This window comes from Artibeus jamaicensis, unplaced genomic scaffold (assembly GCF_021234435.1).
Source record: "Artibeus jamaicensis isolate MK-2021 breed Jamaican fruit bat unplaced genomic scaffold, CSHL_Jam_final contig_65, whole genome shotgun sequence".
In the NCBI taxonomy this organism is placed as follows: domain Eukaryota; kingdom Metazoa; phylum Chordata; class Mammalia; order Chiroptera; family Phyllostomidae; genus Artibeus; species Artibeus jamaicensis.
Genome location: NW_026521913.1, coordinates 3,941,607 through 3,958,840, shown reverse-complemented (window position 1 = coordinate 3,958,840; position 17,234 = coordinate 3,941,607). Strand labels below are relative to the sequence as shown.

Here is a 17,234-nt window from a genome sequence, read left to right as displayed (position 1 = left end):
TTATTTATAAGATGAGTTTCAATATAGATGGAAAAATCTGTAGCCTGTTATTAACTCCTACCTCTTATCTTTCATAACAGGTTGGCTATTGAGAATTTCTTTTCAATTGACGTTCCTTGAGAGTTGACATTATTTCCTTCTTTTTTAGTTGATCTTTTATAGATACACCTTACTCTCCTTTGCCTTTTCCTCTCTCTTTTGGCCAGCGGGAACCAGGGTGTAAATGTATACTGAGTAGCAAATGGTAGATCCTGCTTTATGTCAAAAAGCAAGACGGTTCTCATCCTCTAGGTCTGAACTACTTCAGCAGGAAGGTCCAGTCCTCTGGCTCAAAAGACAGGGCATGTTCTCCTGACCTTTTAGCGCTTTCCTACATTCCTGCACACGTTTGCACAACCTGTGAGCTGAAGCCAAGCAAGGGAGGCCAGGGTGTCAGGAGCACACAGAACTGCTCTGTGAGAAGGAAAAAAGACCCTTAGTGTTCACATCCTGGCCTCATTCCTTATTAGGGCATCTAACTTTAGGAGAGTTATTTAATATATCCATACTTCATCTATAAAATGGGTTATAAGCCCTCCTTATTTTAGGACTATTTTAAGGATTGAGAAACTTTTTCAATGACCAAAATGTGACATTTTTCTCAGTGAATGTTAATCTTATTATTATTATTTCTCATGAAATGCCCACCCATATTCTTTCACATTTTTGTGATCACATAACTATCTTCACAGCCTCATGACTCATTTAAACCACTTCTGAAATAACTTTATTCATAGAATCGCACCCATTTTTTAAATCTTTTTGCTGTCTGCTTTCCTAAAGTATAGAGTATTTTAAGAATCTAAGAATTTGCCCCCAGAATTAGAGGCTTTATCCTTACAGGTATATTTTCTGTGCTGTATCTGAAATTTATCAGTTTGTTGTTGGTTTTTCTGTTTTGTTTTCTTCATAAATACTTCCAGCACAACTTCATCTCAGGACTGCTTTTAGTGCAAGTTGTAAGGGGAAGTGCACTTATTTTTTTAAGATATATATTTTAAATAATTTTTTAAGTGTGGTATTGCTGAAGAGAGAAGGAAAGGGTTATTCTTTCTTATTTTCTTATTTGTTTGTTATTGTTACTGGGACTAGGCAACAGTGAGTGATTTTAGACGATGAGGACTGGTTCCTTGATTGTCCTCTTTGGAATTAAGATGTGCACTCCCTCAGTACTACCGTGAGGAAACACTCACCAGTTGTCCTCACTAGAACTAAGTCCCATCCTCCTTTGTTTCCATTTGAGTTTCCTCACATCTGAATGCTTCCTCTGTACTGTAGGTCCTAATCTCAAAATAGCTTTGCCCAATCTTAACAGTTTTTACATCTCTGTTTTAACTGTGGAGCCCTTTTCTTAAACCCACCTAACAGAAGAAGAGGTGTGGCAGAGGAAGCCTGCTCAGGACCCCGGCCATGCCTGTCATTTTTTCTCTGACCTTTCAGCTATCTCCATGAAGTAAAAGACAGACAGTCACAGCAGATCTTGTTCTAGAAATGTGAAGACTGACAAGAGATTTGGTTAATGTCAGAGCCTGGGGAGCTGGGGTCCTACAGTCGTTCAAGTAGCATAATCTATTGAGGTTGCTTCATGTCAGGCACTGTGTCAAGGCCTTGATAGCCAGTGGCAGTTTCCATTTCAAATTGAAGGGACCAGTGTATCTAAAAAGTAAAATCAGATCAGCATTGTAGGAACAAAAGGAAAAAAATTAAAAGTGAGTCAGGAGGAATCAGGTGAGAAGTGCTACCCTTGCCTCCCCAACCCCATACCTAGACCTGAGTTTTCTGTTTATGGAAGAAATGCCACTATGTACTGGCCCCTGGTTCAAGGATATACCATATATTCTAGGTCAGTATCCTCACCTCACAAGGTAAGTTAGTACTGGAAGTGAGTTGTCAATGATTGCCATACATGCATGAGGTTGTGCCTGTGCTCCTGCATTCAGATCCACTAGTCTAGTGTGCCTCCGTCACATTGTCTTGATAGCTAGGACAAGTCCGTACTCTATTCTTCCTCAAGAATGTCCTAGCTTTTCTTGGCTGCTTTGATTCCTTCCATATGGGTTTCAGTATCATTTCAAGATACCTTACATTCAACCCATATATCAGTCTAGGAAGGGAAATGACAATGATGTTTAGTCTTCCAATCTGTGAAAAGATATATCACTCCTTTAACACAACCTCTTTACTTTTTAGACTACTTTAATGTCTCTCAATAACGTTTTAAAATTTTATATGTTTCCTCGTTAAATCTATTCCTATGGATTTTGTATTTTTATGCTATTCTAAGTAATATCGTTTCATTTCATTGTCTAAACATTTGTTGCTAGTAGATAGAAATGCAGTAGGGTTTTTATTAGTTTATTCTGTATCTATTGACTATGCTAAACCCTCTTATTAATTCTGAGCATTTTCTGTAGATTCTTTTGGAGATTCTGTGAAATTATGCCATCTGAAATTATGACAGTTTTGCTTCTTTCTTTGTAATTTATAATCTTCTATTTCTGGTTCTTACATTACGGTACTGGAAAGGATTTCCAGTGCCTATGATGATAGATATGATCTAGGGGACAGTATTATCTCTTTCAGGGTCTCAAACATAAAGCTTTCAATGTGTTACCCTTAAGTTTAGTGGTTGCCATAGGGTTGGGTCGGTATTCTTTAACAGATTAAGGAAATTCACTTCTATTCCAAGAATGCTAAGAATTGTTTTTTCATAAATGGCTTTGAATTTTATGAAAAAATTCTAAAACATCTATTCAGGTGATCAGCTGACATTTTGCCTTTAATCTACTAATGTGATAAGCATACAGATTGATTTTAAGTGAAAACCTGCACACATATTCCTAGGATATACCTAATTTGCACATTATTGAATAGGTTTGATAATATTTTGCTGGTATTTTTGTATGCATGTTCATAAGTGAAATTGACCTCTAATTTTGTTATTAATAAAATTAGTGGATTTGTTTACCTTTTTCCTATACACTGGAAGTTTCTCTAAAAAAATAATTTGTTTCTGAAGGTTTTGTACAATGTGCCATTAAAGCTGTCTGGTATGGGCTTTTCTCATTGAAAAATAGTTTTTTTTTTCCATTGTGATTTAATTACTTTAAAGCTTGTAGAATTAGTCCTGACTGATGTGGCTCAATGGGTTGGGTATCATCCTGCAAACCAAAAAGCTACCAGTTTGATTCCTGGTGAGAGCACAAGCCTGGTTTGCAAGCCAAGTCCTCAGTTGAGAGCATGCAAGAAGCAACTGATGGACATTTCTCTCACACATCAATGTTTCACTCCCTATCTTTCTCCCTCCCTTTGCCTTTCCCTAAAATTTAATTAATTAATAAAGAAAAGCTTATAGAATTATTAGTTTTTATATATCATCTGTGTCTATATTTGTTAAGTCATATTTTACTGGAAATTTGGCCATTTTATTTAAATTTTCAAATGTATAGGCATAAAACTGTATACATATTCTAAGCATCTGCAGTTGTCTCTTTTATTTTTAATGATACTTATTTGTGCTTCCTTTATTATTTTTTAAAAAATATATATAATCTTTATTATATTTTCCATACTATTTAGTCCCCATATACTCCCCTCCCCCCAGCAATCTCAACACTGTTGTCCATGTCCATGAGTCCTTTTTCCTTTTTGCTCAATCCCTCCATCGCCTAACCCCTCCCTCACCACTAGCTGTCATCCATTCTCCATCTATAAGTCTGTCTCTGTTTTGCTTCTTAGTTCAGTTTGTTGATTAGATTCCACATATGAGTGAAATCATATGGTATTCATCTTTCTCTGACTAGCTTATTTCACTTAGCATAATGTCCTCTAGGTCCATCCATGTTGTAAAATTTTGATAAAATTTTACCGTTTTATCAAAGGGTAAAAGAAAAAAATTTTTCTTTTTTACAGCCAAGTAAAATTCTGTTGTGTAAATGTCCCATAGTTGTTTTATCCACTCACCTATTGATAAACTGCTTTCATATCTTGGTGATTATGAATGTGCATTCTTTCTTGATTCATCTTATCAGAGATCTGTCAGTCAATTGTATTAGACTTTTTTTAAAGAAACAACTTTTTTCTTTATTATTTCTTCACTTCCACTTTCTTTGAGTTTATTTTACTCTTTTGTTTTTTCAGTACTTCTTGAGATAGATGTCAGTTTCATTAAGCTGCAATCTTTATTTCTTTCTATCTAATAAATATATTCAGTCCCACACATTCCCAATAAGTACTGTTTCAACACATATCTGCCACTTTCATTATTATTTAGTTTTCAATAAATAATAAAAATTATTTACCTATTTTTAAATTTCCAATTCAATATTTTCTTAGCCCTAGTTATTTAGAATTATGTTTCTTTATTTCTAAACAAAGATTTGTGCTAGTTATCCTTTTGTTGTGAGTTTTTAACTTAACTCTTTGGGCACAGAATATATATTGTATGAGTTCAACTCCTTGACATTTTTTTTTCTTGTTAAATATTTTTTTATTTTTTTATTTTATTTAGTTATTTTTCAAGTACATTTTTTTGGTCTATTTCTCCCATCCCAGCACCCCCCCCCGCCCTGTGCTCCCCACCTCCCTCCCATTTCCTCCCCCCCCCAGTCCTCATCCCTGTGTCTTTCATACTTGTTCCTCAAAATCCCTCCCCTTTTTCCCCCTTAAATTCCCTCCCCTCTCCCCTCTGGTCACTGCCCACTTGTTCTCTATTTCAGTGTCTTTGTTTTTATTCTGCTTGTTTGTTTGTTTTGTTGTTTAGCTTCCTGTTAAAGGTGAGATCATATGGTATTTGTCTTTCTTTTTTTTAATTTTTTTTTTATTGATTATGCTGTTACAGTTGTTCTATTCCCCCCCTTCATTCCCCTCCACCCTACTCCCCCCCGTCCCCACCATTACCCCCCCTTTAGTTTATGACCATGTGTCTCAAGTCCTTTAGATTCTATATTTCCCATACTATTCTTGCCCCCCCCATCTATTTTCTATCTACTGTCTATGCTACTTATTTTCTGTACCTTCTCCCCCCTTCTCCTCCTCCCACTCCCCTATTGCTAACCCTCCTTGAGATCTTCATTTCTATGTTTCCACTCCTGATCTAGCTGTCCTTTTAGTTTGCTTTTGTTTTAGGTGTGGTTGTTAATAACTGTGAGTTTGTTGTCCTTTCACTGTTCATGTTTCTCTAACTTCTTTTTCTTAGATAAGTCCCTTTAACATTTCATATAATAAGGGCTTGGTGTAGATGAACTCCTTGAATTTGATCTTATCTGAGAAGCACTTATCTGTCCTTCCATTCTAAATGAAAGTTTTGCTGGATAGAGCAACGTTGGTTGTAGGTCTTTGGATTTCATGACTTGGAATACCTCCTTCCAGCCCCTTCTTGCCTGTCAGGTCTCTTTTGAGAAATCCACTGATAGTCTGATGGGAACTCCCTTGTAGGTGACTGTCCCCTTAGCTCTTGCTGCTTCTAGGATTCTCTCCTTCATTTTAATTTTGGCTAATGTAATTATGATGTGCCTTGGTGTGTTCCTTCTTGGGCAAAGGAAATAGACTTCCAGGAAATCCAGGAAGCTCAGAGAGTACCAAAGAAGTTGGTATTTGTCTTTCAACGCCTGGCGTATTTCACTGAGCATAATGCTTTCCAGTTCCATCCATGTTGTTGCAAAGGGTAGTAGCTCCTTCTTTCTCTCTGCTGCGTAGAATTCCATTGTGTATATGTACCACAATTTTTGATCCATTCATTTACTGACGGGCACCTAGGTTGCTTCCAGCTCTTGGCTATTGTAAATTGTGCTGCTATGAACATTATGGTGCATAGGTTCTTTGATATTAATGTTTTAGGATTCTTAGGATATAATCCTAGCAGTGAAATTGCTGGGTCAAAAGGCAGATCGATTTTTATTTTTCTGAGAAAATTCCATTAACTCCTTGAAATTTTTTGAGACTTCTGTTATGACCTAGAACAGGGCTCAGCAAACTTTCTGTAAAGGACTAGGTAGTGAATATTTTAGGCGTTGCAGCCCACACAGTATCTGACAACTATTCAGCTCTGCCATTGCTATGCGAAAGCCAGAAAAGGCAATATATAACTGAAAGAATGAGGCTGGGTCACAGTAAAACTTTATTTTTGGACTGATTTTGAATTCATGTAATTACCACGTCACAAAATAGTTCTTCAACCAGTTAAAAAATTAAAAACCATACTTAGCTTGCAAGCCATGCAAGAAAAGGCACCAAATTGGTATTAGGCCCTATAGGCTGTATCTGTGCGTCTTCAGCCTAGAGCAGTAATATTCAACCAGTGTGCCACAAGAATTTTTAAAACATCTTAATACCTGACTTTAGTCAGAGGTACTGACCTCTTTTCCCTTAGATTGTTCAATTTAAAAAATATGACTATAGCCAACACAACAATAGCCATCTGGTTTGAATGAATCAAAATTATGCCCTTTATTTTTTGGTCAAATTGGCAAAAGAATTTATTTTTTGGTGTGCTGCAGAATGAGATGAAAAAGATTGAAAATCACTGACCTAGAGCATTGCCAATTTTTAAACTATATTCTGTACAAATTGAAAAGAATGTGTCTTTTACAATTGTTGGGCAAGGTTTTTATATGTATCCATTAGGATTAGTTTGTTAGTTGTATTATTTAGGTCTTCTATATTGATTTTTTTAATATTTTATTTGAACAGTAACATTAATAAAGAAAAGAACCAATTATAAGTACACAGCTTGATGAATGTTTTCAAAGTCAACAGTTTACTACCTAGATCTAAACACAGGATGTTGCCAGCCCCCAGAAATCTACTTTATGCCTCTTCCCAATCACTGATTCCCCCAAGAGGTAGCCTGTCCACTATTCTGAGTTCTGTCACCATTCATTAGTTTGACCTGCTTTTGAACTTCCTGTGGATAGAACTGTATAGTATGAACTTCTTTATGTCTGTTTTTTTTCACTCAGCATTATGTTTGGGTGATTCCTATTCTGTTACATGTAATTGTAGATTGTTTATTACTGTAAAATATCTGTGAGTAAACCACAAATGTTTTTCATTCTCCTATTGATGTATATTTAGGATATGTCCAGTTTGAAGAATATGTGTGAATATTTGCCTTTTTATTTTTATAATGAGCAGAATTAAAAATTTTTTTTATTAATTTCAATGTTTTTTCTTTTATAATTGATGCCTTTTGTACCCTAAGAAATCCTTGCCTAACCCAAAGTTGTGAAGATTTTCTCATGTTTCCTTCTAGTAGCTTTGTGGTTTTAGCATGAATATTTCAATCTACAATCCATCTTAGTTTTTGTGTATTGTAAGAGGTAAGAGGTCATGTTTCATTTTTCAGTATAGCTATCTAGTTGTTTATTAAAATAGACTTTACTTTCCCAGTAAAACTAATGGCTTTCTATATAGCAAATCAGTTAGCATATAAATATGGTAATTGACTCTGTCTTCTGTTCTATTGACATATTGTCTCTCTGTTAATTATTATACTTGTATAGTATACTGAAATGGAGTAATATAAACTTTATAATTGTCTTGACTAATTTATTTATATCTGTTTTATTTCCATATGAATTTAGAATCAACTTGTCCATATCTATAAACAGATACAGAATTTTGACTTGAATTGTGTGGAACCTTTAGCTCAATTTCAGAAGACTTGACATCCTAACAGTATGGAAACTTCTAATCCGTGAACATTGTACATCTTTTAATTTATTCAAGTTGTCTTTAATTTAGCTCAGCAACATGTGGTAGTTTTAAGTATAGATAGTTTTAAGCAGAGCTTTTGTCACATTTATTTAGAACTACAGTCAAACTTTGATTCTTAGCCATCTTGGTTCTCGAATAATTCAGTTTTCAACCGAGTAGCTCACAGAAAAAACATCTCAGTTGTCTAACAAAACTTTGGGTCTTGATTCTCAACACAGTAACCCATTCATGCTAATACCTGTCTGATCAGTCACATGTCTCAGGCAACAAAAGAGATTTCTTTTTTGAACAAATTGCTTCTTGAACAGTTTTCTGGAACAAATTAAGTTCAAGAATCGAGACCACTGTATTCAATGTTTTTGATGCAATCACGAACAGAATTTTTAAATGTCATTTTTTCAGTTGTTAGTTGCTAACATTCAGAAATATAATTGATTTGGAGGAAATATTATATCCTGTGACCTTTTAAAATTCACTTACTAGTTCAAATGAACTTCCTTTGAATTTCTTATGTACATTATGATGTTATCTATGAATGAATATAACCATTTCTTTTCAATCTTTAAGTTTCTGTTTTCTTTCTCTTATTTTTCTTTATTATAATAACAAGGATCTTCAAAAATGTTGAATAGAAGTGAGACTTTCCAGATCTTGGGTAGAACACATTTAATTTTTCACTATCAATTATAATGTAATATTTTTCTCTTAAAATTTTATCAAATTGAGGAAGTTTCCTTCTGTTCCCAGATTGTTGAGATTTTTTTATATTATGAATTTTATCCATGATTTTTAAAATACATATTAAGAGGATCATATAATGTTAAGTATATTTTATTGATTATGCTATTACAGTTGTCCCATTTTTTTCTCTCCTTTATCCTCCTCCACCCTGCACTCCCCCTCCCACCAGCATTCCCCCCACCTTAGTTCATGTCCATGGGTCATATATATACATTCTTTGGCTTCTCCATTTCCTATACTATTCTTAACCTCCCCCTATCTATCTTGTACCTACCATTTATGCTTCTTATTCCTTGTACCTCTTCCCCCATTGTCCCCTCTTCCTCTCCCTGCTGATAACCCCCCATGTGATCTCCATTTCTGTGATTCTGTTTCTGTTCTACTTGTTTGCTTAGTTTGTTTTTGTGATTTCTTTTTCTTTTTAGGTTCAGCTGTTGGTAGTTGTGACTTCATTGTCATTTTACCGTTCATAGTTCAGATCTTCTTTTTCTTAGATAAGTCCCTTTAACATTTCATATAATAAGGGCTTGGCGATGAGGAACTCCTTTAACTTGACCTTATCTGGGAAGCACTTTACCTGCCCTCCCATTCTAAATGATAGCTTTCCTGGATAGAGTAATCTTGGATGTAGGTCCTTGCCTTTCATGACTTTAAATACTTCTTTCTAGCCCCTTGCCTGCAAGATTTTTTTTGAGAAATCAGCAGATAGTCTTATGGGCACTGCTTTGTAGGTAACTCTCCTTTTCTCTTGCTGCTCTTAAGATTCTCTCATTCTCTTTAATCCTGCATAACTTAATTATGATTTGCCTTGGTGTGCTCCTCTTTGGGTCCTATTTCTTTGGGACTCTCTGGGCTTCCTGGACTTCCTGGACATCTGTTTCCTTTGCCAGATTGAGGAAGTTTTTATTCATTATTTTTTCAAATAGTTTTTTGTTTGATTGTTTATTTCTTCCTTCTGTTCCAGATCGTTGATTTGAGTCCCAGTTTCCTGTCCTTCACTGTTCCCTGTATATTTTTCTTTATTTCACTTTGCATTAGCCTTCACTTCTTCTTCTATTTTGTGTCTATACTCAGTCATTTCTGTAAGCATCCTGACTACCAGTGTTTTGAACTCTGAATTTGATAAGTTGTCTGTCTCCTCACTGCTTAGTTCTTTTTTCTGAAGTTTTGGTCTGTTCTTTTCTTTGGGCCATATTTCTTTATCTCAGCAGTTCTGTTACATTGTAATGGCTGAGCCTTAGATATTCTCCAGGGTTTAGCAACCCACTTCACTGTGTTATAGAGCTGTATGTGCGGGGAGAAGTCAGAGAGGGAACAATGCCACCTGCTTGGGTCTCGCCCCCCCTTTCAGTTAACTTTCCCCACTACCCACCATCAAGTTGGCCTTTCTGGTGCTTATTCCCAGATGGGTGGGTTTGTGTATGTTCTAGGAGCCTGTGGGTCTCTCCAATGAACTCTCCTGTGAGGCTGGGAGTTTCTCTCACCTCCACAACTCACAAAGGTGTTTACAGCCAGAGATTTTGAGGCTTTAGTTCCCCTCACTGAAACTGGGTTGCATGGTCTGTCTTGCTCTCCAGTTGTTCCTCCCAGCTTACCCACATGCAAATGTGGGAACACCATGTCTGTCAGCCACTGCCTTACCCACCCTCATGTGTCATCTTGTTCTGCGTCCTCTCCACTGCAGCTGCCTATCTCTAACCCTTATACCAGTCTGGGTGAATGTTTCTCTCATAACTCCTTGGTTGTCAGATTTCTATACAGTTCAATTTTCTGGCAATTCTGGTTGTTTTTTGTTTTTCAACTGGTTGTTGGCCTTCTTTTGGTTGTGCGAAGAAGTAACATGTATCTGCCTACACCTTCATCTTGTCTGGAAGTTCAGAAGAACATATAATTATTTTTATGCTGTTAATGTAGTAAATTCCATTGACGGATTTATAAATGTTAAATCAACCTTGGTGTTTCATGGAAAATACCATTTGGTCAAGATACAGTATCCTTTTTTATATATTTCTGGACTCAATACTAATCATTTGTAAAGGGTTTTTACATGTTTGTTGAGAGATATAGACCATAGTTTTCTTATGTCAGCCCCTATGGGCAAATATTTCACCATGTATCCCCAGACCAAGCACAGAAAATGTGTTCTACTGATAAATAGCCTTTGGTCAGAAGGTCTAAACTGGAGACCCATATTCATTAATTAATCTAAAGTATTTAAAATATTAATTAATTCACTCATTCAATAGTTAATTTGCATTCTAGCAATGTGCCAGTTATAATGCTAGATTCATTGTAGGTTTTACTCCTTTATCTCCAGCCACCCCTCTTAGTCTTCCTTGCAAATTCTTTCTTATATCTCCAACTTCTAAACATTGGAGAGCCACAAAATATAGTCCTTGAACCTCTTCTTGTCTATTCAGTTATCCAATCTCATGGCTATAAACACCATCTATAAATGAATAACTCTTGTAAATCTATACCCTTAGCCTCTACCTTGATTTCTAGCCTGATGTATCTTCTACCACCTTCATACATTACCACTGGATATCTAATAGGCACCTCAGACTTAGCTTGTGCAAAATTGAGCTGATGAGCTTCCCCTCAGGAAAAGGTGACTCCAACCTAACAATTACCAGGCTATACAGCCATGGCATGATCCTTCACTCCTTTTTCTTCTCCTACTTCATTAGTACTCCTTGGCAGCATTCAAACTATATGCAGAACATTTTCCTCAATTCTCCTGCTACCATTCTGGTTCAAACCATCATCTTCTCTTGCCTAAATTATTCAGTAGTTTCCCAACTGGTTTCTATAACTTTGCCACATAGCAGCCAGACACTACCTTTAAAATATAGGTTAAATTATATCCCCCACTTTCCCTAAACCACCCAGATGGCTTTTATCTTCTCAGAGCAGGAATATAGAATCCTTAAAATTTTCTACAAGGCCCTTATTACCTGTCCAACTTTATCTCTTTCTATTCTTTTTTTTTTTTTGCTCACTCAGTTCCAGTCACTATGTCTTCTGTGCTGTTGCTTAAACATACTAATTCCACTGCCACGACAGGGCTGTTGTATTTACTGTTCCTCTGACAGGAATGCTCTTCTATGAGATGATTCTATGGCTTGAGGTTCATTCCCTCATTTCTATCAAGTCTTTACTGAAATATCATCTTCTTAAAGCTTTCCCTGGACACCCCTATAAAACTTCCGCCAAGATGGAGGCGTAGGTGGACACACTGTGCCTTCTCGCACAACCAACTTTAAAAACAACAAAGTTTTAGCAACAAAAATGCAGCCAAACCACAGAAAATTGAACTATATGAAAGTCTGACAACAACAAACCCTTAAGACAAACCGGTAGAGGGGCAGAGCCAGCAGCAGAGCAGGGTTGGGCTGGAAAGATCCACTGGACCGACCAGGGCACGCGACCCAGGCGCGCTGGCAGCTATGGGCGGATCCCAGGTGTGGAGTAGCGGGCGGACCCACTGAGGGCTGACCTCGGTCACACATTCGCACGCAGATACACCAGTGAAGGAGCAAGCAGTGAGATGAACCGCAGAGGCCACAGTGGCAGGAAGCGGCAGAAGGGACCACCATTGTCCCTCTCTGACCCCGCCCCCACACACAAAGTCACAAACCAGCGACCTGGGTGTCCCCGCCCTGGTGAACACTTAAGGCTCCACTCCTCATACATAACAGGGCGCGAACAGATCAAAACATGGCTCAAGAACAACTCAGAGCCCCAGAGCTGATAAATCTAAGCGATGAAGAAATAGCCAAACTTTCAGATGCACAGTTCAAAACACTGGTGATCAGGATGCTCACAGAACTGGTTGATTGTAGTCACAAATCAGAGGAATATATGAAGGCTAAACTAATTGAAATGAAGGGAAATGCACAGGAAACCAATAGTAATGGAAAGGAAACTGGGACTCAAATCAAAGGAGTGGACCAGAAGGAGGAAAAAAATAACCAAACAGAAAGGATGAAGAAACATGAATTCAAAAAAATGAGGAAAGGCTTAAGAACCTTCAGGACATCTTTAAACACTTCAACATCTGAATTATAGCGGTACCAGAAGGGGAAGACTAGCGGTAGCCACAAGTGGAAAACTTATTTGAACAAATAATAAAGGAGAACTTCCCCAATCTGGCAAAGAAAATAGACTTCCAGGAATTTCAGAAAGCTCAGAGAGTCCCAAAGAAGCTGGACCCAAGAAGGAACAGACCAAGGCACATCATAATTACATTTACCCAAGATTAAAATGGAGGAGAGAATCCTAGAAGCAGCAAGAGATAAGGGGACAGTCACCTACAAAGGAGTTCCCATCAGACTATCAGCTGATTTCTCAAAAGAGACCTTACAGGCAAGAAGGGGCTGGAAAGAAGTATTTGAAGTCATGAAAGGCAAAGATCTACATCCAAGATTCCTCCATCCAGCAAAGCTTTCATTTGGAATGAAAGGGCAGATAAAGTGCTTTTCAGATAAGATCAAATTCAAGGAGTTCATCATCACCAAGTACTTATTATATGAAATGTTAAAGGGACTTATCTAAGAAAAAGAAGATAAAAAAGATGAACAGTGAAAGGACAGCAAACTCACAGTTATTAACAACCACCCCTAAAACAAAAGCAAACTAAGAGGACAGCTAGATCAGGAGCAGAACCATAGAAATGAAGATCACATGGAGGGTTAGCAACAGGGGAGTAGGAGAAGGAGAAGGGGGGAGAAGGTACAGAAAATAAGTAGCATAGACGGTATGTAGAAAATAGATAGGGGGAGGGCAAGAGTAGTAGGAGAAATATAGAATCTGAAGAACTTGAGACACGTGGTCATAAACTGAAGGGGGAGGATGGTGGGGAAGGGGGTGTGCAGTGTGGAGGGGAATGAAGGGGGGAAATAGAACAACTGTAATGGCATAATCAATAAAATATATTTTTAAAAAAATCTTTCCCTGACCATGTGATCTAAAATTGGGGAACTTACTCCCTCCGAGAGAGCCCTACTGCTCTTCCCTTCTTTATTTTTCACCTTGTACCTTCATATATTTTATGTATTTAATGCTGTTTGTTCTCTGAAATTCTAAGCCCAGTGATATCAGGAATTTTTTTAAATTTACTGTTGTGTCACCAGTGAATACAACAGTATGTATCATGTATATTTTTGAATAAATGAATAAGCAAGTGTGAGAGTGAATAAATTCAAGAGTTATAAGTCAGACCCAATCCTTGAGCTCATGTAGCTGACAGTCTTCATATTAGTGAATGGAGTAAAGTCAAAGAAATTCTCATGGACAAAAGAAGTGAGAGGGAAGAAAGAAATCCAAAAAAGATAGGCATCAAAACCTTATGGGTTGCCCACATGGTAGAAATGGGTCCAGTGAAGGAAAGCTGAGCCTGTGTTTAAAGAGTAGAAGGGAATGAGGATAATGCAGTATCTTGGAAGCAGAGGAAAAAAGGTTCAAGATGAAAGAGGATGGTAACTAGAACCTTGTAGGTGGTAACAGGGTTAATCATCATCTCTGTTAAGAATTATTATGTATCAGGATCCATGCAGAAATGTTGCCAGTTCCAAAACTGGCTTCAGAAGGATGGAAGGCCAAAGGTATGGCGTGAGGAAGGACTGTGTAACATGCATAATGTACATAACATAGGCACTTAAAATGAATAATGCCATTTCTGTAAATGACAACATGAAAAAATAAAGAATAACCTGGTAACAATTTGTCATTGGAAGTTTTGCTAAAGAGTTCACAATATGCCCTGGCTGTTGTAGCTCAGTGGATTGAGCATAGGCCTGTGAAGCAAAGGGTCACTGGTTCGATTCCCAGTCAGGGCACATGCCTGGGTTGCAGGCCAATTCCCAGCAGGGGATGCAGAAGAGGCAACCGTACATTGATGTTTCTCTCCCACTCTTTCTCCTTCCCTTCCCCTTTCTCTAAAAATAAATGAATAAAATCTTTTTTTAAAAAGAGTTCACAATAGAAGAGCATTGTGGAGCAATCCTTTTTTATGCCCTGCTAAGGTCAGCATCTATTCTGTGGGTGAGAACCTTAATGGTCATGGCAGGTCGGGAATATCAGTTGGCCGTTGTCATTTCTTTGGTTTGACTTTTACTGGTTTTTGAAAATTCAGTGTTTTTCTGTTTTGAATCAACAGGTTCCATTTTTTGGGCCTCTGTTTGATGGAGCCATAGTGAGTGGGAAGTTATTGCCAAGCCTTATATGTGCCACATGCATCAATGCCAGCAGGGCTGTGAAGTGCCTCATCCCACTCTACCAGAGCTTGTATCTTTTTGCTTTAAATGTGCACCTTATTAGGCATACCAGAATCCAGAATCCTGGCAGTTTTTCTTGAGAGGTAAGTGTTAACAAGTGTGTTGAAGAGGGAAGAGAAATTTGTTTTCAGTCTGTGTTGAAAATAATGTAGTGTGATTTTCATAGCATTTGTTAATATATTTTAAATACAATAATTCTGTGTTGCATAACTTAGGAAGAGTTTATTTTCATAATTTAGTCATATATATTTGTTCTAAGAAGCTGTGAATATCAAGAAATGTCATATCTTCCCAGGTATTTTCCCCCAAGTTCCATCTCCTCCTTCATCCATCCCTGTTTGTTGCAGTTGGTAGTGGGGTCTCCAGAGTGCCTACCAGAAACAAACAGCAAATGCAATGACTAATACATCAAAGAATGTGGCAAGTGTTACCAGAGAAGTAAAAATACTGTTCTGGAGGTCAAAAACGGGAGAAATTGCATCTAGTTGGGAGGACAGGGAAAAACATCCTTAACCAAGTTACATTTGAATTCATCAGTAAGAATGATGAGAAATTCTTTTGTAATTTTTCCAAATCTTTAATATCTGCTTCTCTAATTCTTAATGTTTTCTAAAAACAGAATAAATTTCACTTTTGTAATTTTTATGAAACATTAATCAGCATGCTGTAATTTTTAAGTCCAGGCATGATAGCTGATTATAAGAAAAAGAAGTTAAGAGACTTCATAAAATTGCTGCAGAATTGGCAGCAATTTTATGCCATGGCATCTAACCTCCTAATAAACCACAGAACATCTTTGTTTCTAATTGGTATTGATAGTGATTATAAACACTGCATCTGACCTTGTTCTCTCTACTTCTCCCAACTCAAGTGATGTTTCACTAGAGGTTGGGGGTGAGGGGTGGGTGAGATATATCATGTGTGAATAGACACAGTATATGAAAAGTACCTTTCATTAAAATCCTGGTCACTTCATTGACTGATATTCTGTCTTTAGATTTTTAAAAAATACATATGCCATGTGGCAACTTGAAATTATCATAGAAATTAGTAATAGAAAGCAGCTATTAGGTCCCATCTGGTCCCTCCCCAGAGGCCAGGGCAGCATTATTCCCTTCAGCGTGCTCTCTGATGCTTTGTCCAGGCTGGTGGTGGGCGTTTTGGAGATGACATTCTTTGTAGTGATTTTTGCGGCATTCCAGACTTAATCTTATGGCCGATGTTGATTTAGCCTTCAGCATGGAGTTTTTATTTCACATGCTGTTAAAAGAGTTTCTTGGCGGAAATGAGAAAGACCTATTGGCTTGTCAATTTGCATGTCAACCAGGATAAATGGGACACTCGTCAGTCAAGTATATTAGATCAAGGCAAAAATAATCATTTGCAAACAAAAATTCTGTTTTATGTAAGTCCATTGTGATCTTTGTCATGTCACCTTCTCTACCTGTCTAACTTCTTATGATAAAATACATGCTTTGATAATTTTGTTGAACACTGCTTTTTCAAATAAGAATTAAGGTGACAGAATAACCAGGTTCAGGGAAGACAATATTTTTAAAAGTTCAAAGGATAAGGTTCAGCATCACTTCATAAACTTTTCAAGCAATACATTCAGCTAATACAGGTGCCCATTAGGGCTATTGATGTGAGTTAGTAAATGATGTGTTCTAAAATAACTCATAAAATAGCCAAGTTGACATCTCCAAGGACAACTTAGTATAGAAATTAGGAAAGAGAACACCTATTATGTTGCTTATTATAAAAATATTAAGTATTTCTTTTGTCTTATACCTTGAGAAGATTTAGTTGGTGCTATTTAGATAATTCAAGACAAGAAGTAATATATGTAATTTTTATAGAGATGTAGTCAATGAGGAAAACTTCAATCACTTAACTACTCTCTTCTTTTTTTTTTCCTAGTGAGAGGGGAAGGGAGGGAGGAAGAGAGGGAGAGAATCATCGATCAGTTGCCTTTTGCACAGGCTCCACTGGGGACTGGCCTGCAGCCCAGGCATGTACCCTGACCAGGAATCAAACTGGTGAACTTTCACTATATGGGATGATGCTCAACCAACTGAACCATGATGGTCAGAGCTTAACTACTCTAATTCATTAATTTCTGCCTGCCATAGGGCTAATATTCAGTCCAGAAACCAAAGATATAATAAGAAGTAAAGTGAGAAGGAAAGGATTTTTTTTGTATATTTTTGTTCATCTACTTATAATTAATTTGCTCCCTTAATCTTTTGTGAAAGCATCCTGATCCTCATATGCTTTGGCAAAACTCTAAACTAGTTTCTGTAACAGCTGTTATCTGGAATCTGCTGCTTCATGGAGATAAGTCTTAGGTTTGAATTTTGAAAAACAGTATTCATGGTATTGATTTACCAAATAGTGTGGACTCCAGAAATATCGAGCCCAGTACTAGGGGCTCTAGGTACATGGGGACCAAAACAGATA

The 17,234-nt window shown here is 37.1% G+C and overlaps 1 protein-coding gene across 2 annotated transcripts in view; it reads left to right on the top strand.

The window, feature by feature from the left end:
• Nucleotides 1-17,234, top strand: part of RALGAPA2 (Ral GTPase activating protein catalytic subunit alpha 2) — a 431,148-nt gene that overhangs the window by 318,305 nt on the left and 95,609 nt on the right. For both annotated transcript variants that reach the window (XR_008392593.1, XM_053670940.1), the window contains one exon: nucleotides 14,657-14,784. Coding sequence is in view for 1 of the 2 variants with exons in the window: in XM_053670940.1 (XP_053526915.1) it covers nucleotides 14,657-14,784 (128 nt within the window). In the remaining variant the exon portion in view is untranslated. The remainder of the gene's footprint in view (nucleotides 1-14,656; nucleotides 14,785-17,234) is intronic.